We start from the raw sequence: 21,752 nt of genomic DNA on the forward strand, positions 1-21,752 counted from the left end.
ACTGAACTCTGAGAATTCATCAGTAACATGTTAGCAGACAACTCAAATATTGTCCTGCATTTTCTTGTTGAATGACTGTTGTACTCAATTCCTCCAATACTTTCTTATATCAGTATCAAAGTCTCTCCTCTCTTACCTCATAATTTCATGTGGACTATTGTCTCTCCTAATTCCCTTTTTAGTATTATCATCAAGGCAACCCAAAAATGACCTCATAAAGTATTTGTACATTCCTACTTTGATTATATGAACAAGCAAACTTTTCACAAATAAGCAGGAGTTTGCATTAGAGTCTGACAAATACTAAACCTCTGGCATTTTCCTAAAAAAATTGCTCAAATAAGTGCTTCACTTTGTTCCATCAGTCAGGGTTCTTAGTGAAATATGCATTATCTGAGATCAAGGCATGTGGCTACATGCAGACATTAGTAGCAGTATATAGTATGTCCTTCTCCCCTCTTCCTAGTATTGTCACTTTTTTCCCTATCAGGCAACTATAGAGAAAAGAGAACTGTCATTTTATTTTGTCTAACACAGACTTGTGTATCTGAGAAATCTGGTGCGAGGGTGTAGCTGTTTCTACACTTCCCTCCCTCTCTTCCCACCACTGAACGTGAGAACTGATCCCAGGACAGTTCATTTACCATGTAACCCCTGTGAGCAGCAGCAGGATATTTATTGCTAACTTGAGGCAAGAGCATTTTCTCATTATGCCCAAGGCTTAATCAGAAGAAACTATGAGAAACTTGTGTGTGTCCAGGTTTAGATATCACTTGCAAGAACCAAAGTAGTTTTAGATTTTTCATTTCCATGTTGTTTGAGGAGCAAGGAGAGAGACAGGACATCTTACAAAAGAATATTTCTGGTCAGGTTAGGCAGAAAAGGTTCCCACTAAAATGAAATTTTCAACATATAAACTAGGTCAGGAAAATATGTTTACTTTGTTGCAAGAAGATTGGTATAAATTTTTCAGTTTCTGCATGCTGTGAGTTTCACAGATTAGTTTAAAAGAAACTCCTAAATTGAATCAGGAGCTAAAGTTTTTAGATTTTGAAAAAAACTTTGAACTTGCCCTTAAAAAATTTTCAGATTTTTCGGTTGCTTAGACTTCTAAAGAATAAATGTCATATTCTTTATAATTTCCAGATGGCAATGTTTGTTTCTCAGTTTCAACATACATGCACATACACATAACTTCTTTTATTTATTTCTGTGTATTTTCATGAAGGCTGTGATTATTTCTAGTAAATATGACACTCAGATCCCTTAAAGGGAGCAACTGCATAACTTCCAATACATTTACCTAAAGCCACACTTTATGTGTGTATAAGTATATGCACATATATATGTGTAAGATATACATACATATATATACATATATGTAAGATATTGGTGCATATGTCATCTTTAGCCTGCTTCCCAGAATGAATATTTTGTGCATACAAGGGAGGGTATGAGAGGGTACCAACCACTTCTCTTTTCGGCTGCTGGGCTGATGTTGTGGAAAATTGGTTTCAAATTGGATTCTCTCACTTCTTCTACTCTTATATTTTGATTTCAGAACAACAGGCCATGACTGAGGGTAAGCATAAATAGTAACAAGGGAGTAAGGAGGGGAAAGCAGGGCAGGTGGTAGGAGCTGCAATGTAAAGTGGTGAGGGACAGGCAATCATGCACATATAGTTAGTTATACAAACACCTATGTCTCGCCATGTCACTCTGGTTTTTTAAGATTTTCTAAGCCTTCTGATGTTGAAATTCTTTTAGTGAACTTTCTCGCACACTTTCTGTAAATAACTCATTGTTTTACATTCCTTTATGGAGGAGGAGAGAGTTGATAGACTGTTGGTTTAACCAGTGTCATTGGAGAGGTGTCACCGTCACCCTCCAATCCACTGTCACTTTTAGAAAACTATAAATGTTGGAGTCAGAAAATAAACCTCCCTTTTTTCTTCACCTTAAGAACAGCAGTGTGAGCTTGTGTTCTTTTGTGTCCTATAGTGACATGGGCATAGTCCACAATCTCAGGATCTTGCTACATAAAACAAGAAATGATTCAGACATTAATTTTTCCCCATTTATCTCTCTCCCCATGTTCCAAAATGAAGACTTTATTATGTTTTGAATTTGAATGGGAATGCAAGTGAAAAAAAATCCTGACTTCTCAGGATTGGTTAGCTCTGTGCTTCAGGTATTCAGATGATCTATCTCACATCTTAAGCAAGTAGTAAAGCTGTCAAAACATTGGTGACCCCAAATATTTAACTGTTCATAAAAATGGAACTGCTTCAGCAGAAGAGATATAATGAATAAGAACAAGGGATTTGCCTTAGCATCCTTTACTAACCACTGACCTTTTGTGGGCAGCTGCTTTGTTGATATGTGAATGTGACTCCTCAGACCATTCTGGTACTCATGAAAGAGTATTTTTGAAAAAATAAGGTTTTACATAAAATCTCTTTATCAGCTTTAGTAAGGAGGATCTACTGAAGAACAGGCTAAAGGAGCAAACAGAGGGCTAGAGGGATGATCAGAAAAACACTGTGTACTTAACATCAAGTAATCAAACCTTGTCAGTGCAAAATACTAGGTTAGTAGAGCTAAAGAAGAAAGAGGCTCAAGCACTGATTGCAAGCTTTGTCTAGAAAAAGCTAGCATTTTCAGACAGGTGGCAGGTATGAAATGTGTTAGTGGTAGAGGAAAGAGGAAAAACCTGGTGGTGATTTTGCTGTTCAATGAACCTTTGCTTCTGCATCTTGTGCATTGGATAAATAGATTCCTTTCCCCACACTTTGCCACAGAGCCAGGTGCCAATATCTCCTGGGAGGAAGATGAGAAGTGTAAATGCCAGCTCGTGTAGCAGAGACAAGGTGACTATAGGTTCTCTAGCCAGAGCTGTTAAAGGTGGTTTCTGGTTTCATGTGACCATGACATTTACGTAAAGGTATGCTGGCTTTTCTGCTAATTTCATTTTCAACCTATTGACCCCATAGATAATTCTACAGCTGTGGAATCACAAGCAGTCCAAGGAAAAGATTGCTCAGGTTTTCAACTAATTGCTCTTATTTGAATTGTTAACATTTTACTTTCTCTGAATGCTTTTAAGAATCTACTTGCTTTCAGTTTTATAAAACCTTTTTAAAAATTATAGAATTTTTGAGCTACTTAAAGATTTCCATTAATCAGACCCATAAAATCAAGTCTTGTCTACTTAATATTTTTACATGTTGCCTTCCTGTATCTAGACTACATAAAATATTACTATTAAAATTTTAACAGTGTTCTGTAATACTTAGATGAACTCCACAGGTATATGTGATAATTACAGCAAATCAGAAAAGGACAAAAAAAAATCCAAGCCAATTTTCTTGGTTCAAATTGCTATCTTAATTGGTTCTGAACTGCAACTAAGAGTCTAAGTGGAGAAAATCACCTAAATTTACCCTCCCCCTTAGTCAGCGGTGAGCTTCATAGGACCCTCCCCAAGCCATATAAGGCCAGGAAGAATGTGCTAAGCACTGAGTGTGCTAAGAATAAAGTTGTACTGGGATGGATAAGGTTACTTTGAACTCTATATTTCATGTTTCCTGACATACCCCCCAAAGAACTGCAATTATGCTAGCAAGGCTGTAGGAGCGTTGAACAGTTCTTTCCCAGTTCTTGTGATTTTTGTTGCCTCTCTATGCATTCCTGTCCTGTTTAGAGCTGTGGTTTTTGTATTTTATTTCTGGTGTGCATGGTTCTGAGGATATTAGAAAACCGTGCTGAAGGTTCACTCTGAGGCATGGCTATTTTTGTTAGAAGCTGATACTTTAGACTGAGCTTTAAGTGTTGCCTCTGGAAGGCCTTGGGTTGTTCTGGGAGGCCAGGTCTGCAGAGGAAACAGACATTTCAGAGAGCATAAAAGAAGAAGGAACACAATTAGAAAAAGCAGAGGACCTCCCTCCTTCTCATCCTGCAAGTCCTGCGAGAGTCAGCAGCCCAGAAGTACTATCTAAGGTGCCACAGTAAATCTTGACCTTTTAAACAGAATATCTCTTACCATCATCATGGCCGAGATTACAGCAGAAGGTACAGTAACTCTTTTCAAATATAATTAACAAAAAATGATTTGTGATTTAACAGTATAAGTGAAGTGGCCTGTCAAAATGATTTGTTGTTCTTAGCAAATTATGTTTTCGCTCCAGGATCATTTAATTTTGTTTTCTGCATTCCTTTCTATTTTTCTTTCCTGTTTTTCTTCTCTCTTTTACTTTTTCACTCTTGTAGCCTGAGTTTTTACGAGTTACTGAAAAAAGTTCTCTGTACACCTCTAAAAATAACCTTAGTTTCATTTGCAGAACACCATTATTTAGGCACCTCCATCAGAGTGATACAAACAGGGAATGTCTGAAGTTCAGAGTTTTATTCTCAAGCCTTTGCTCAGTAAAAAGCTTTGGTAGTCCCTTATAATCAGAGATTTACCAGAGTCAGAACAGCTTAATTTATTTGCCCTGATTTTTCCATAGGGAGCACAGAGTATTTTTGAAGTGTATGTGAAGTTACTGAATGGTAAAAGGCAAAAAACTCTTCTTCTATCCTTATTTAGGTAGACTTCTAAGGGAGTCAGTGAAAATGGTGCTGAAATAAATATGCCAGATGTCGGCCTGCAAAAATGAAAAGCAATTGTACTAACCAACAAATACATATTCTAAAATGTGAATGTTTCATGTAGTTTAACATTTCCTGACCATTCATATTTAAAGTACATTTTAGATGCATAACAATATTTTATCAGCTGAAGTCAGAAGGGGGGATGTATTTTAAATGCAACCCTCTTTAATACTGAATATTTTAGTTGAATTTTACTCCAAATTTTTTTCCACTCTTTATCTGAATTTAATAATGACAAAAATACAAGAAATGCTTTTAAACAGTCTTCTGAGATTTACTTTATTCTGCTTCTCAAGATTATGTGGTGTTTCAGTGCATGAAAGGTGTTGTTTTCATCTTCCATTTTTTATTGTTCATGCTCATGTAAGAGGATCTGCATTAAGTGCTATTAGAAAGTGATCCTGTTCCTTCTTAAGGGCTATTGTTAGGACTGTGTCAAGTAGTATAGTCCTTGCTTGATGTCTGGTTAGCCACATCAGGGAAGCAATGTGATTTTTAATCAGCAGTTGGACTGATCTATAATTTACTTCTGGCTGCATGTACTGCCAAAACAGGTGGCTCAGCCTGACAGCCCTAACCCAACTACTAACACTGGTTTATTTAGATATTCTTAACAAGGTTTGTTGGAAACATTGGTTATTTTCTGGCTGTTATGAGGCAAATCTGTGAAATAACCAAATTAGTGAGATTTTTTGTCCAAAATAAATGGAAAAAAAATATAAAACTTTACAACCAATCTGACTTTTTAGTCATTGAGCTTATTAAAGAAAGAAAATTATAGACTCTAGAATTAAACAAAAAACCATTGAATAAGGAAAGTAGGGTCTGAATTTTTAAAAATTTAGTTTGTAGTGTTTTTACAGGAGTATTTTTACAGCTGTAACAGTATGTGTCTTCTCTGGGGCTTTTTGTACAAAGCATAGACTTAGATGATAAGGGACATCAGCTCCCCAGTAAACTGACCTTCCACGTGACAGGGAAATAAACTATATAATTAGTTTAATTTAGTAATATTTGGCTTAGTTTTATTTTGTTTTCATGTACTTGGAATGCACTTGTAGTGATTGACTGATTTTTAGACACTGTATCCACAAGATGGAAATTTTATTTATGGCATAAAGTAAGAATTCAGCCTGAAGCTAATGTTTCACTGCGGTTTGTTTTCCTCTGGGGGTAGTACTGGCACTCACAACCTGAAAGTTTAGATATAAACTTCAGCAACATGTAGTTTGGAAAAACAAAAAGCTATTTAACTACCTGTTACTTCACAAAATTTATTTTGTTTTCACAATTTATTTTGTTTTCCATACCACCTCCCAGCCCATGATTTGCTGGGCTCTTCATGACTTTGCTACGACTAAACCACTTGCTCCTTGCAATAGGTATTTATAACTTTTTTTCCACTGTCAGTCACAGAGGCAGACTCTTGGGCTCCTTGCCTTTGGGGGTACCATCCCGACACATCAGAGAGCAGGGCACAACAGAGATGCAGGACAGTGAGTTTTCTGGTTCAGAGATTTGGCCCAGGGCTGGCAGGGTGTGCTGCTGCACATCTCAGGGCTCTCTTTCTGACAGCCTGTGTCAGGCTAACAATCTACCTAGAGATGAACAGAGGCAGTGGGGAGCTCTTTCAGGTCAACAGCATGATAATGACAGTGAGATTAAGTAATTTAAATATGTAGCCAATAAGCCCTCCACTGCCTACTTGCACCAAAACCCACATGTGCTACTTATTCCTTCACACAGCTACAAATTGTTAGTTGTGGAAATACTGGTGAAATGTACACTGTGAAAGACAAAATGAGATCCCTGAAGACAGCAATTCATAAATGTCCGTAGAAAGTTGGCAGGACCTATGTCTCTAGCTGTCAAGTATTTAAGAGAAGATTCCAGAGGATTATCTTCAGCATTCTCCTATTACATGTCATTGCCATCACAGAAATGTACTATTAAAAAATGGAAGTCCTTAAAATTGTATAAAAAAAAGTACAAAAACTCAGTACAGGGAATAAGTACTATGTATTTGCTATACTCTCAGGATCTAATATTATTATTAGTATTAGTCATATTATTAAAATTAATAGTAATTATTGCTCTCGTTATTATTACATTTAAGCAGTTACTGAGTATTCTTGTAGCAGCCAGGATCTTTCTGAAGTCCACTTAAGGCTTTGTCTGAAAAGCCATGGCTCTCAAACTATGCTACTCCACTGTGTCTGTGAGCACAGGGATTGGGCTGGACTCAGTGGCAGATGTAGTTGGAGCTGCCACCACTGAAACCCGAACAGCAAAAGGCTGACACCTCTGGGAAATGGCTTCTGCCAATGTACAGCTTAGTCTGTGTGTGCACAGCAGCTCCAGCACCAGCCCTATAGCTGGTCCTTTCTAGTCCAATCTCCTGCAGGTCACAGTGCAAGGTTGATGGGCGTCCCCTGACACTTCATCCTCCCGTGCAGGGAAGAATGAACAGAGACTCAGCTCTGCTTGCTGCAGTGCTCTGGAGACTGTGCACTGATCTAATCCAGGAAGGTGAGGAGAGGAGAAAGACAAGGTTTCTGTGCCAGCTGTTTGTCTGCCACAACTTATTTCCCCAGTGGAGCAAGAGAGAAGCAGGAGTCAAATAGAAATGTGACAATGAGTCACAGTTTGGTCCTTATTTTGCTGCTGAGAGCCGTGCAACTACATATTTCCTCTGTCTGGGAGCAGGCTGCAAGGAGACAGGCTAGCCCCAAGGCTACACACAGCTTGTCAGTGACAAAATCAAAATTAGCTTCTGCATTTCAGCCCTTTTCTCAGGCTATTGGATAACTATGAAAAGTTTTAAAATATAAACCATTTTAAAAGGCAAAAAGATGTGTATGCTTGAATATTAATAGACATGAAACTACTAAGGTATGAGAAATAACACATAAGAGCTAGAGGGTAAAATCCCAATTATTTAATGAGTGTGATGGTCAGAAGCTAACAGAGGTAATCAATTGGCAAAATGTTTAATGAAGGCACACTAGAAGCAAGAGGCAGATAGCTACTTATGATAATTCATGAGTTGCTGCTAGATGTGCCAGTTGTGCTGACTGCAACAGGGGCCTAGATGAATCAATTGGATTAGATGATTCATTTTGATGACTAAAGGCATGAGAGGTGTTTCTTACCCTCCTTTCTTACTGCTGTTTATGCTTGGAGCTAGGATGTTTATATAGAATACGTTAGCACCTAGCAAATTTTCAAAATGAAAAGATGCCTTCTTTCTATGCCTTTCAATGTTGATGAAGAAGAAGATTGTATACCTATTACAGCAGGGTAAGGAAAATACAACAATTTTAGCTATGGTTTTTGAAGGAATCTATCTGTTCTAGTTCAGAACAACCAGGTAAAATCAACAGCCTAATTACACTAAGTAAAAAAAAAAAATGTCAGAAAACCCAGGTCTGCCAGTGAAAAATCTTTGTGGAGAACAGAAGCTCCAAATTCTTACCGAAATTCCTTCAAAATCATATTCTCCTGTGACTGTGGGCCTGTACAACCATGCTGGTTTGGCTTCAGCCTTGGTGTTTTCTCATACATAGCCTGTTGAGGCAAGCATGGTTAGCTTGACTTTAAGGATTTGTGGACAACTCTACTGAAAGCTGATACAGTATTTATGCACCTTCAGTTGGTACAAGGCAACTCTTACACACAATTCATTACTTTAGGTAGCCCCTTAAAGAGTCAGGGGCTTAGCTCTGGAGAGCAGGAAGGCTAAAAACCTATACACCAGTCAGGATTTTAGCTCTGGAGAGCAGGAAGACTGAAAACCTGTTAACCAGAGAACCAAGCTAATGCATCGTGCTAGTACATGACAGGCTAAAACTGTGTGTGTTCAGTTAGCTCCTGTTGTGGACAAACAGCTGGACTGTAGGTTTGAATATTTATTCAATTTTTTTTTTTTAATATCACACAGAACCTTGTGATCTGAAGTATTTGGAGCATATTTTAATGTTACTTATATATTGAGAAATGCTTTTAAAATCCTACTAGTGTTTTCAAGTAATTGGGAAAATCAGTTACCACTGACCTAAATATGAAATCTGTGCAACTACTTACATTCTCAGAAGTCTCAACCTATATCTTCAGAGACCTAAACATTGAAAAAAATCTAGTCTAGAAATATTTTGAGTACTTTCACCCACTGACTGCAATATAAATACTGAGTAAGAGGCAGATTTACTCTCTTTTTACTGCTCAGTTCTGGAAAGCAGAAACTGTTTTACTTTAAAATGTTTCATAATACAGGTCTGGTTTCAGTTCAGGACATACTGAGGAGAGAGAAACAAATCAGAGTTACCCCATTTGAAGCAGCTCATCCATTTACAGAAATGAAAAGCTTTTTCCTTTCTGATGATGACAGTCACTGGTTTCTTCTCTGTTTAAAAAGATTGAACTAATGCAAACTACAAATTTTACCAGGTAAACCATATTACAGTAGTAGAGGCTTACTTTTAATGATTTGCTTTAAACCTAAATGATTGAAAGGACTTTTAGATTGCTAATTTTAGTCATGATTTAAATCAACAAACAAGAAACCTGGATTTCAAAATAGCAATTTTCAAGATTTTTGCAAATGTCATCTATCATTTTTTTTCCAAAAGGTGACCAATATGGCAACCAAATACAGCCCTTCTCACTGAATTTGTGCCTTTTAGAGAAAAATATACCCTAAATATCTGTCTAATAAAACATTCTGTATTTTGGGAGTCCTTTATCTTGATTCTTAGCTTTTTCATACTGGGTTTTTTTTGTAGTTGTTTTTTTTTTAATGCTGGAGAATGGTAAATGGTGCATTTCTCTTTTGCTACATAATGGTTTCATTTTTACTTGTGGGTTCTGTCAAGCTTCATTAGGATGGAAATTTTAATTCAATTAAAATGGTACAAACCCAGCAGTTAAAAATTGCTTATATGCTTATATTTACATACTTAGATAATAGAAATAGGTTAAATAGGAAAAATGTATTTTAAATATAAATTCTCTTGATAAGTTAAATGATTTATTAAACAAATATAGTGCTATGTCTAAATGAGGTTCTTGGCCACTGCATCCTGTAAGAATATATAACTGAGAGAGCTCATTTTCTTTCATGTAATGTTTATTCAAGGGTAGGGGAAAAAAATCTACTTTTTTTTTTAAATCCTCATTAGGCCTCGGTATAAATAAGATAATAATTGAGTACAAATAGTAAAATAAATTGAAATTAGGAACAGATTCTTTGCATTTGCAAACAGGCTATACTCTCAAAAAAAAAAGGCTGCCCTAATTTGACTGCATTTCCTTAGCCAGTGATTTCCAACAATTCAGTGATTTAACTCTTTCCACAACAATAATGTGCAAGTACTTACACTTGATCATAGCTTTTTTTTGTTGTTTAAATAAGTGTGATTTCTATAAATAGTAATGGAAAACTGTAATATTGTGAAAGTATGGTCCTTAGCACAGGGTTTTCTTAAATTTATTTTAAAGTTTAAAGGACATTTTTTAAAATGACATTTATAGAAAACTTTACTTTATGATTCAGAAAGCATCAGCAATTTTGTTCCCTGCCTATATTCCCCCACTGCAGCCTCAATTTAGTGGATCTTAAAAAGGAGGATTGTTGAGCAATAATACTGAAATGTCTTCAGAGATGTGTAAAAGAGGAACACAGTTTTTTACTGATTTAAAAGCAAACCAAAGGTATGGTCAAAGAGAAGTTGCAGAGACAGAGAGGCTTCATATCCTTGCTGCTTTACATTGACAGAGCAGATGGTCACACAGCACATGAAGCAGACCAGCAAGAAGTAAGATATAAAGTCATTACATATAAACACTTAGCTTAAAGCTATGGACAACCAGCCATGCTTATTATTCATATGATCCTGCTACCATGTTCTCTTGTCAACTTAAAACATTTTTAAAAATATTTAATATTTTACTCATATCCCTGTACCTTTATATAGTATGTCTTCCTTCAGTGCATTGGAACAAGCCATTCAGACTTTAGATTCCTGAGTGGGAGTGTGTTTAAGCTCCATGTGGTCAAAAGGGACCAGCAAGATTTAGCTTCTGTTTTTTTTCCTAATATGTGCCTACAGCACAGTTGATTTATGTAAGAAAGTCTATTTTGGGAATTGTGAAGCAAGTACATGGCGACCAAATCTTTGACTAATGGTAGAGATAGTGACACCACTAGGTTGCAGAAATACCAGAGGATGCTGCTGACAGATCTTGTTTTGTCCCATGTTCTTTCCTTTTCTTCATTGTCTCTGATTCATTTCTGTCCCCCTCCTCTAAATGCAAAACATAATGAGACAAAATCATAAAGCACACCGTAAGTAGCTGCATTATTCTTTAGACTCAGTATATTTTGAGTAAAAGAGATGAGCTAACAAAACAGGTCATGCAATGTAGAGGAGGCTAAAGAGAAAAAAACCATAGGCGTTACCTTTTTTTTTTTTATCACAAATAGGTCATGTGCTAAAACTTACCTATGTTATACTTTCACTCAAATCAGTTCAGTTGCTCAAAATCATAGTCAGTGCTGAGCTTTCTCCTTACAAATCAGAATGAAAAAGCTGTGCCTTTAAGTCTTGAATAAGCCTCACTTGAGTCCAGGAGCAGATTTGACCTTCTTTTGGAATAAGTCTGAGAGCACAGTATGATCTTGTATCTGGTCTAGAAGTTCTGCTTGGTGCCATGCAAAGGCATTTACCATAAGAAAGGAAACTATTAAATGTCAGGCACAGAAAAACTTTCTCACTGGAGAAGTCTCCTCTTTGTATCTTCAAAGATAGTTTTAAAAAATCCTTTACAAATATGTAATGAGTAAAGATCTGCTACTCCCTCTACGTGCTTATGTTCTCACAACTTCAAAAGTATCTCTGTACCTTTGCCTGGAGTCAAATTGTCAAAGGCACAATGAATCTAAACCTTTGTAGCCTCCTTTGGTATGTAAATTAACTCAATTTTTTTCCTATATTCCATTATGTAGATTTAAGTTGTGGCTCTCTGTGCATGTCAGGAAGGCTAAATCTTGTTTCAGTCCTTGCTGAGAGGCTGATCACAATTGACACAATTACCATAAATATAGTTTTCTGGTAACTATTTTACTGTTTCTAGAGGCATAATTTAATACAGCTATTCAAATGTTAAGGTCCTTATTTTGCACTGACCTTTTCCTCCTGTAGCAGGTAGGACTTCAATTTTGCCTTCAGGTCTATCCGTGCAACTCTTACTGAAGTCAGCTGTATTAGTACCTGAACACATCTGGTGTGGGACACACCTTAACTCCCCAAAGAGGTGACAACCCATGTATATGGTACAGTTCAGGTTATATATATTGAATAGTTTAGAATCCCAATATTTAAACTGTAACTACAACATAAAAATTTACTATAATTTCAATGGCTTTTTCTAAGGAAAATGTTAAAATTCTCTTTTTCCTGGAAGTTCTTTGCATCACCATTCATGATAGGAGTAGAAAATGTGAGCATTTTACAGGGAGGCATCTAAAATTAGATTGATTCTTTTATATATTTATTGTTGATTTGGTTTGTTGGAGTTTTTTTGGTTGTTTGCTTTTTTTTACCAGGAGTGTTAGTATAACACTTTTATAGCAAAATATCTGTGGTAGATGTTGAATTTGAACCCTGCCTCTCTGGGCCAGCTCCATGACTAGATGGCTGACTGCATCCTATGAGTTGGAGCAGAACAACTACTGCTTTACCCTAAATTTATCTCACACTTTTTAAAGTCCATGAAGATGTTCTTTTGCACTAGAAAGTGAATTCTGAGGACATAATTTTTTTGCTGATTCAGAAATGGAAGGGCACAAAACCCTTTTCATTTTGTTTTTAATCAGTAAATATGCTTGATAAATTTTTAACTTTAATAAGAGGCACAACAACTTAAAACTAAATACAAGCTTTTTGTTTTCCAGCAAAAAAAAAAATAAACCCAAAACCTGCCCTATTATCAGATGCTCAAGCAGAATCCATGTGAGAGATATTTACCCTAAAATGCATCTCTTGTTGTAACATTGTGATTTTTCATTCATTGATTACATAGAAGCCACATGAAATGCTCTGGAGAATGTAATGCTCTACTCTGCTGTAGCAAACCAGATGAAGTGATGAATTTCCAGATGAGTAGAAGTGAAAACGCTCCCAGCTTACTCCCTCCCTTGTTTCCCCTTCCAGACATAAGTGCAGTGTGTCCCTCTGCTCAGAGACACAGCTCCATGCCTATTCCTTTCATTTGTCATGAGGGAGATATCCATAGATTTTGTAATACAACTTGATTGTATTTTGTCTGTAAGTTCCTATCGAACCAGAAGTGTCCAGGGATGTGTTGTTTTCTTTATACAGAGCTCATGTAAGAACAACCACAAGGGAAATTTTACTAGGTCACTGTTACTCTGGAAAGAAAGCAAATTTGGAAATGATATGGAAAACCACTACAGATATATGAGAACACAATTTTGAGAAATCTTGGCAAGGTTAGCCACAAATATTGATGAGGTTTCAGCATACATTTAAAATTAAAATTAAATATGAATAAAAGTGTGCATATGCAGATACTAGTGCATTGGGAAGGGGAATCAGCAATTTTGCCAGTGTTAATGACTTAAGATAATTTTAACTATAGAGAGAAAACAGTGATGTGAAGTAGGATTTTGTCTTAAAAACTAATTAGTAGAAAATTCCTTTTAGGCATACATTTGCCATTGTTTAATTCATCAATCAGGATAGGCAAATGCATTTCATACTGTGAATGCTAAGGGCATTTTACAAAAGGGAAAGTTAGTTGTAAAACTAACTTTTACAACAGTGTTGCTATCCACTCTTCAGTATGTCGTTCTAAGTATGGATCAGAAATAAAGCCACATCTGTGGAGGATGTCAGGACTATAAAGTGGCACTGGATCCCTAATTTTTTTCCCCTGTGTTAGTGCTCAGGTCAGAGCTACAGTGGTCTAATGACTTTACTTCATGCAGCTGGAAACAGTCTTTACACTAGAATCCTAAAATAATATAAAGATTCCTTGATTTCTGATATATTTTACAGAATTAAATCCTTTTAGTAAGGATTTTAAGCTTCAATATGCTACTAAAGTGAATATTAAACTACACAACTGTCCAAAAGCACCCTCCCTTGCCTAGAGAAAAGGAGGTTCTGGAGAGATCTTATCTCTCTCTTCCTGAAAAGAAGTTGTAGTGAGATGGGGTTCTGCCTCTTCTCCCAGGCAAAAAGTGACAGGGCAAGAGGAGATAGCCTCTAACTGTACCAGGGGAGGTACAAGCTGGACCTCAGGAGAATTTCTTCATGGAAAGGATTGTAATACATTGGGATGGACCGCGCAGGGAGGTGGTGGAGTCACCCTGGAGGTGTCCAAGAAACAGCTGGACATGACAACCAGTGCCACGGTCTAGTTGCCAAGGTGGTGATCAAAGTTGGAACTCGATCATCTCAGAGATCTTAACCTTAAATTATTCTGTGATTAAATTCTGGAGAATATTTATTTTTAGTGCTTAGTTGTACCGTTCTGATATCTAAATCATGCTTTACATTTTCTGTTTGATGACTGGGTTTTTTACATGACTAACACAAAGAAAAAGAAAAGTGATTACTGCACTCTTCTTTCTCCTGGAGATGACCACATCTGGTAGGCTTCAGGACCTATGAGATTCCTCACTACTCCCTGCCAGAGCCATTTGCAGTGGGATGCCTCTCCTTCCAGAGCTGGATGGCCGTGGTGGTCCCACGTCCCCAGGTGCAAGGAAGGGGGAAGCTGAGCTGGTGCTCCCCACAGGCACACCCCTCTCCAACCCACACTCATGCCTCTCTTTCCCCAACTTTTGTACTCCCATTAATCATCCTGTCTAATAAATCTTATTTCTGCCACCTCAAATCAGTGCTACTTCAAGCAGAACAGGCAGCACAGTACTTAGTTCTTGTAGTTACAGTGTTTTTGAGTTTATTATAAAATATTAGAAATTTTAATGTTCTGAAATAGTTTTTCAGCATAGGAGAAATTTGTCTTAGATATTGCAAAATTTATACTAAATTTTAACTAACCCTCTCCATTGTTCTCTCTATGGCATTGAGACACTTGGAGCTGTGAATGCAGAATATTTATTTGCAAATATCATGAAGTTGTAATCATCGATTCCTTGTATCTGCAGACTCTACCATTTTCCCCTCTGTTCTTTCATCAAGCTGTTTACATATTCTTGGCATTTCTCAAATGTGAATACAATTTTAATTTCCAGATGCTCCATCTTCCCCTGAAAATGCCCAGGTAGGCAGATATGAATTACATCTTCTTTTGAAAACAGATGTACATTGGTTGCATTGGAGCAATTCCAGTGTCAGTCTGGTCCCACTGGAGGAAGCAGCTGTTCTTCAGGTGAAACTATTTAAGACCAAAAAAGCACCTTATAACATGTGTCTGTTTTAGCACAGAAATCTAATTTTTAGCCAGTTCCACATATCCCTGTTTTTCTATGTTTATGGAAAAACACTGGAAGGGAAACTTTTCCTCTTCTCCTGTACAACATCTGCAAAAAAAAATTCTGCAGAAGTCTGAATTCTGGGTCTTGTGGGCATACAGGACATAAAAATATTTATGATTAATATTAGGTCCCAGTGTTAAAGATTAGAAAGAAATAGTGAAATAAAAGCTTGTAAGTCCTTAAAAAATTCTCTGGATTTCCTTCCCACCGTGACTACTCATTTTCTCAGCTGCCTGGTGAACAGCTTGTATTTTGCTTTGTAAAATGGAAATCAATCTCTGACCTGCAAAAAAATCCAACCAAGCAGCAAACCCAAAAACACCAATAGATTTTCTTCTTTTGCACAATAGTAGGTATCAAAACAAAAAAAAAAATAAAATGTGCTAAAAAATTGAGTGTTTACAAAATCCTGTGAAGTCCTGGTTGTACATGATGTTCTTCTCTTCACTTCTCTTCCAAGCAATACCAAAGCTCCTTCTCTTTTAGGGTATACTTTAATTAAGTAAATATGAAATAAGCATGAGCTCCATTAACAAACTTTAAATCTTAATAGCTGTTTCTCTGCAGACAGAGAAATGAAGGTGTTAAAATCTTCAGACTTCATGCTCTTCACTGAAGAACTGCACCCAGTCTTAAAGTTTAGGTTTCAGAAGCATATTGCAAAATTCAGAAACTTCAGAGTTTTTTTAAAGCATATTTTAATATAATAGCTGTCTCAGTAGTTTCCTCACTGAAAAAAATTTCTTTTTTTCAGTTGTCTCTAAGGAATATACAAGTGAGACCCACCTCCCCATAGGCTGAACTGGTTCAAGTTAGTGGGAATGAAAACTCAGCTAATGTATTCAGCTTTCACAGAGTGCATTCTCTATACTCCAATTCTTGAAGACAACATTCAAAGCTTTTTTCTTATCTTGGTCCTATTTTTATTCCGCTTTTGGTATTTACTGTAAACTCTTTTACATTTCCCAACTCGTTGAATATTTCCAGTCAATGCCTTTAAAATAGCCTTTGTTACTATTACTAATAACAAAATCCTTGTTGTCTTTAAGGTTTTTGTAGAGAATTTCACTTTGCCTAATTATATGTCTTCAAAAAGTAGATGCACTTACATAGGCCTTTAATGAATATTGTCTGCATTAATTTTCTAAAACTCTGAATTTGGTTTTGGAAAAGATTCACCTGTTTTCAGCCTCAGTCAGGACTATCTATGTTGGCTTTCAATCTTTCCACTTCTTTCATGCCTTTCATTATTTTAATTGAAAGAATCAAGGTTTCCTTGATATCCTTTCCACATTAAATATAGAAATATTACCTTTTATTCTCACAATGATTGAATCACTTTGAATAGAACTAGAACTGTAGTGATGTCTCATCAGCTGAAAAAGAACAGTACATATTCTATGTGAAAAAGCACATATTTTGAGTCTTTTATTAACATTTTGTACCTTTCTGATTTACTTTTGGTTGAAGAAACATAACTTTTGTTTTAGCTTTACGACTTACTTAAATGCCAGGGCTATAAAGAGGGAAGATAGAGAAATAGTAAATTATTTTATTCCTCAGTGATTTTATAACCAGAGATTAATGAAGACCTTTTTTTGAACATACATATTAATAATGTGAACTTCCAAACACATAGACCATTAATTTTCTGTGGATCTCTTGTACAAATATCATTTTAATGTCTGTATGCTTCTGAAGGTATAATCAGAATTTATTCTGTATAGAAGTTACCTGCCAAAATATCCACTATATGTATCTGCAAATGCTTCAGCAATCTAATTCTTTTTAATCTATACTTATTTCTTTCTGAAAATAGTGGCTCCTGACTAAAGGTGATGTGAATTGAAGGATCAGTTAGGACAGAAATACAGAAATTATAGAAATCATGCCAATATTTCTCCATGACAAATAGATCTTACACTTTTTTTATACATGCATACTTGTTATCAACATTTTCAATACTTGATCATGGGAATGGTGACTTTAACAAGTCCTTGATGCCTAATGGTCCTTTATGTCCATTTGTGTAGTGGTTTACTGAGGAATAGCACCCTCTGAAGAGTAAATACCAAAGAGACTTCTCATGATGTCATGCTCCAGGTCTGAACGTTTGCAGATGGAGTGAAGACCACCCAAACTATGCATGCCTATTTGTGGTCAGGAAAAATGTTACAGTTCTCTCTTATAACACATATCTCATGGATGTCCCTTGAAAACAAATACTGCCCCTGCCCTGATCAGCAAGATAAGTAAAAACAAAGTGTTGATCTGGACTGTTGTTCAGGTTCAGCTGGATCTGAGACTGATGCCTTATTGTCACAGTTTCCAATTATGTAAGAACCATAAAAACACTTAAGCTTTTCTCCACTTACCTGTCAGAAATACCCGTTCAGGTCCTGAGGAGTGCACAGGACACTGTGCAGTATGTAAGTAAAGTTCTTTAAGATCATCATATAGATGATCTTACATCTACATAACGCTTGGTCTAAGGTCTAACGAAAGCACTATCTTAAACAAACAAAAAAACCCCAAGACAACCAACCAACCAACCAACCAGCCAACCAACCAATTGACCAAAAAAAAAAAAAAAAACACAACAAACCCACCAAACCCAAAACCCACAAACCAAACACAGAAAAACAATTAGTGCAATCTCTTTAGGCCTTCTTTATTGATATTGTGAATGCTACTCATTATTACTCATTCAATTATATTAGACACCCTTGTTCTTTTGTCTTCTTCCACAGTAAGAGTTTAATAGCTTTGTGAATGTTTAATAGCTTTGTGAATGTATTGTAGCTCTGGGGGCATGGATTGTGTTACTGAGAGGAAGATTATCAGTTGCATGACCATACGAATATAGTAAATGTAAGATGTAAGGCTGAAATATTGACTGTAAAGTAAGTGTTAATTTTCAATAGATGTGAAAGTATGCATTTTTATTTATTAGATTATTTCATTATTACAGCTGAAGCTGCACTCTATTGATATAATACGAAAGGAAATTAATAAAGAGAGGTTAGATGATGAATAGGCCTTTGACTAGAATATAACAGCCAGCAAAATCTCACAAACATGTAGGCAGAATAACCAAGTCACTCTCAAAAGCTTTATTAAAAATTTAGAAAGGAGACAATCAACTTCTGCTGCAGAGGACATCTCTATGTCTTTTCATTATACTGGCAAATTTATGAGTTGAAACTGCTGGACTAATACCAAAGAAATATCAGACGATTTCTTGAAAGTTTCCTGAAATCAGGAAGTAGCAGTATCTTAGGTATTAAAATCCAAGCAGGAGATGTTTGAGGAAATTTATACATATATGCTGAAAGAGTAGAAAAAGCTTAAAAAAAACTGAAGAAGAAAACCACACTCATGGGAAGCCTGTGTTATGCTTAATGTAGAGGAGTAGAAAGCCAGAAGTTAGGAGATTCCCACTACTTCTTTTTTTCAGAAGGAAAATAATATGGCTTTGCAAGGAGTGGGAACTGGAGGGGAGATAAATATTAGAAGACTAGGGACAACTACATCCAGATTTGATGATCTATAAAAATACTCAAAATACAATTCCACAATTTGAATATGACATGAGACTATGTGAAGATTTAGTAAAAAAGAGAACATTGTGTTTATATAGACAAGTTTGAGCCTAATTAGAAAACTTGCAAACACAGGACAGGTTGTTTGGGAAACAATACCAGCTACCATCTCTATTCCATCTGTATGAAACAAAAGGAATTTTCTGTCAGATGGAAACCACTGGGACAAAATTAGGACAAGTATGCATAAATATCCTTTTCGTGATTGAACTTCAGGCATAGGTATGCAACTTTGTTCTTGTCTTCTCCTATCCCACCAAGAGTCAGAGAGTAAAGCACAAAATAAGGAAGGTCAAGGCAAGATGCCAGGAACATTATAGGGGTCCTGCAAGTGTCTGATGTTCATGCAAGGCTCTCAAGCTGGGTGGAAACTTTGCAGCACCTGCTGTTACTGTGGGCTAGGAATACTGGAGCTATATGGATCTGCTCTACAGAGAATGTGGGGAGGTGTTACAGCTCGTGAAGCATGGCTGAATGTCTTTGTGATGACTTTGTGCATGTTTACAGCAGATGATAAAGATTAGTTGATTTAGAATCCATGGGAGGTAATAAGGAAACTATCATTCCAACCGGGTCAAAATTTTTCCTTGATGCAGCTCACTTTCAGTTCCAGTTAGCAATAATAACATCGAGGGGCCTTCTCAAGATGGTAGCTTTTTTTTTAAACTTGAAATAAAATCTTTTGAACTGCGCTGAGGCAATGCTTTAACATTATAAAACCTTTCAGGACTGATCATATCATTAAAACAAGTGGAAAGTTTTTCTTCTCGTATCACTGAGTTCTGAGGACTGCTCTGTTGAAGCCTTCTTACATGGTAATTAGTCTTCCACTGCCAAATTAGGCTGAACCCTATGTCTAACATTATAAAGCAGACACAGGAATTGTGAGGGCTATGAACTTCAGAAAAATTCACATTCCAAAAATATAAGGAAATGGATTACCTATCCATACATAGGACAGAGAGTTGCAACACTTTTTTTCATTTTTATGCCAGTGTTGACTAGAAAAGTGCAATGAGAGTCAATTAAAATTATTGCTAAATTTGCAACATTCTATGCTGTTGAAGACTCTAGAGCACAAGCCTTATGAGGAGCATCTGAGGGAACTGAAGGTTATTTAGCCTGCAGAAAAGAAGTCTCAGAGGAGACCTTATTGCTCTTGACATCCACCTGAAAGGAGCCTGTAGCCAGGTGGAGTTTGGTCTCTTCTCCCAAGTAACATGGAATGGGATGAGAGGAAATGGTCCTAAGCTTTGCCAGATGAGATTTAGGTTGGATTTTAGGAAAAAGTTTCTTCATGGAAAGAGACGTTAAGTAGTGGAACATGTTGCCCAGAGAAAGGGTGGAGTCACCACTCCTGGAGATCTTTAAAAGGTGTGACACTGGGGGACACATTCTAGTGATGGCCCTGGCAGCCCTCAGACTTAATGGCTGGGCTCTGGGTAATCTTAAAGGTCTTTTCCAACCTAAATGATTCTCTAATTCTATGCTCTGACCAAGAATGTGTAGCTTGAATTTCTTTTCTAGAATTTGGAACCTTATACTAAGATAATTTCACAAATATGTCTCTCAGTAGACAACTTTTACTACACATAAGCTTATAATTAATGTATTCTTCCTGGTCTGGGTTATATGTTTAGAAGCTTAATGTAAGTAGGGTAAAGAAATATTTCAGACATAGTCTATATGGATAGATTTTTAAAATAACTCATCTTCTGCCGTAGAATCTTTTCATTGAGAGAATATTTTTATATTATGTATCACTGAATAAGGACTGTTAATAAAGTTTAAAGGACCGTTATCCTTCAAGTAAAACTTTCATGTGAACAATTTTCAAAATTAAGATGGCACTCCTCTGAGACACTTAACTAAACCATTGATCTAAATTTTTTTCCTCTCCTGAGGCCTAAATCCTATACTAAAAATATCCTCCTTGATTATATCTTTTATATAGATAAAATTTTTACATTTTCAAAGACATAGAGAAAAAGCTATTTTTTAAAATATTATAATTCAGCAAATTAATACTGAAAAAATGGATATATTCACAACATTAGGAATTTGTTCTGTAGTACTATTCACAAGTTTTTACTTAGTGAATAAAACTATTTTTTTTCATTTCTTTATATGAAAATTAATAATATTGAATGTTATGCCATATATACTTGAAAAAAATTAATTTGGGATTTGTATCTACTCTGTCAGATGGAAAATCGAGTTAGCATCTTTTGTAGGAAACAGGAAAACCTTGAGCTGTAATAATCAGTTGATAACTCTGCCAATTCTTTCTCTGTGAATCACAAAAGTTGTATAAAACCATTATCATGCACCAGAAAAGACTAAGCAAAGATAATATCCTGCCCTATAACATACACCAAAAAAAATTAATAAACTAATCAACTTGCATTTCTTGATATGTTACATGCATATTCCCATGGTTATCATACGATTTAGATGGCAGTTCAAGTTAGAATTGACATAGAAATTGGAACCTCAGTCAATTGGAACTTCTAAACTCACAGTTTGGAAATAAAGCAAATAGCCTTTTTAGGTGCACACATCAAAATGTTCCTTTTCAAGTACTCATTTTTGCAAGAAAATTTCATAACAGACACCCAAAAGCTGAATTTGCATTCCATAGTTTCTTTTGCCAAGCAGGAGTTGAGAGGTGTGGAACAATACTTACTTGTGCATAGATTTTAATCCAGACTTTCCTGTAATTTCAAATTTTATTTTAAATGCCACATGACTATGTCACTTACTAATGGGGAATATTTTTATAAATTATTATAAATACTGGCTCAGTTTCTGAAGCCAGATAACGTAGGCAGCTAATCACTTCTTGCATTAATCAGTGGGATAAGTTAGAGACCCAAATTTCATATTTATGTGGTCTGTTGAGGTCTTTATTATAACATCTTGCCTACTCTTCTGAGGTCTGAAGTGGTGTGATAGGAAAATGCAAATTGTAA

The 21,752-nt window shown here is 36.1% G+C and overlaps 1 protein-coding gene across 23 annotated transcripts in view; it reads left to right on the forward strand.

Annotated features, from left to right (window-relative positions):
* The first annotated feature begins 3,626 nt into the window (after positions 1 to 3,626).
* The window catches only part of TRDN (triadin), a 223,406-nt gene continuing 205,280 nt past the window's right edge, over positions 3,627 to 21,752 (forward strand). For 22 of the 23 annotated variants that reach the window (XM_058801368.1, XM_058801382.1, XM_058801372.1 and 19 more), the window contains exon 1: positions 3,627 to 4,071. In XM_058801368.1, the coding sequence (XP_058657351.1) occupies positions 4,050 to 4,071 (22 nt within the window). In that variant the 5' untranslated portion in view covers positions 3,627 to 4,049. The remainder of the gene's footprint in view (positions 4,072 to 21,752) is intronic. The other variant, XM_058801392.1, reaches the window with a different exon arrangement.

This window comes from Ammospiza caudacuta, chromosome 3 (genome assembly GCF_027887145.1).
Source record: "Ammospiza caudacuta isolate bAmmCau1 chromosome 3, bAmmCau1.pri, whole genome shotgun sequence".
Lineage (NCBI taxonomy): Eukaryota > Metazoa > Chordata > Aves > Passeriformes > Passerellidae > Ammospiza > Ammospiza caudacuta.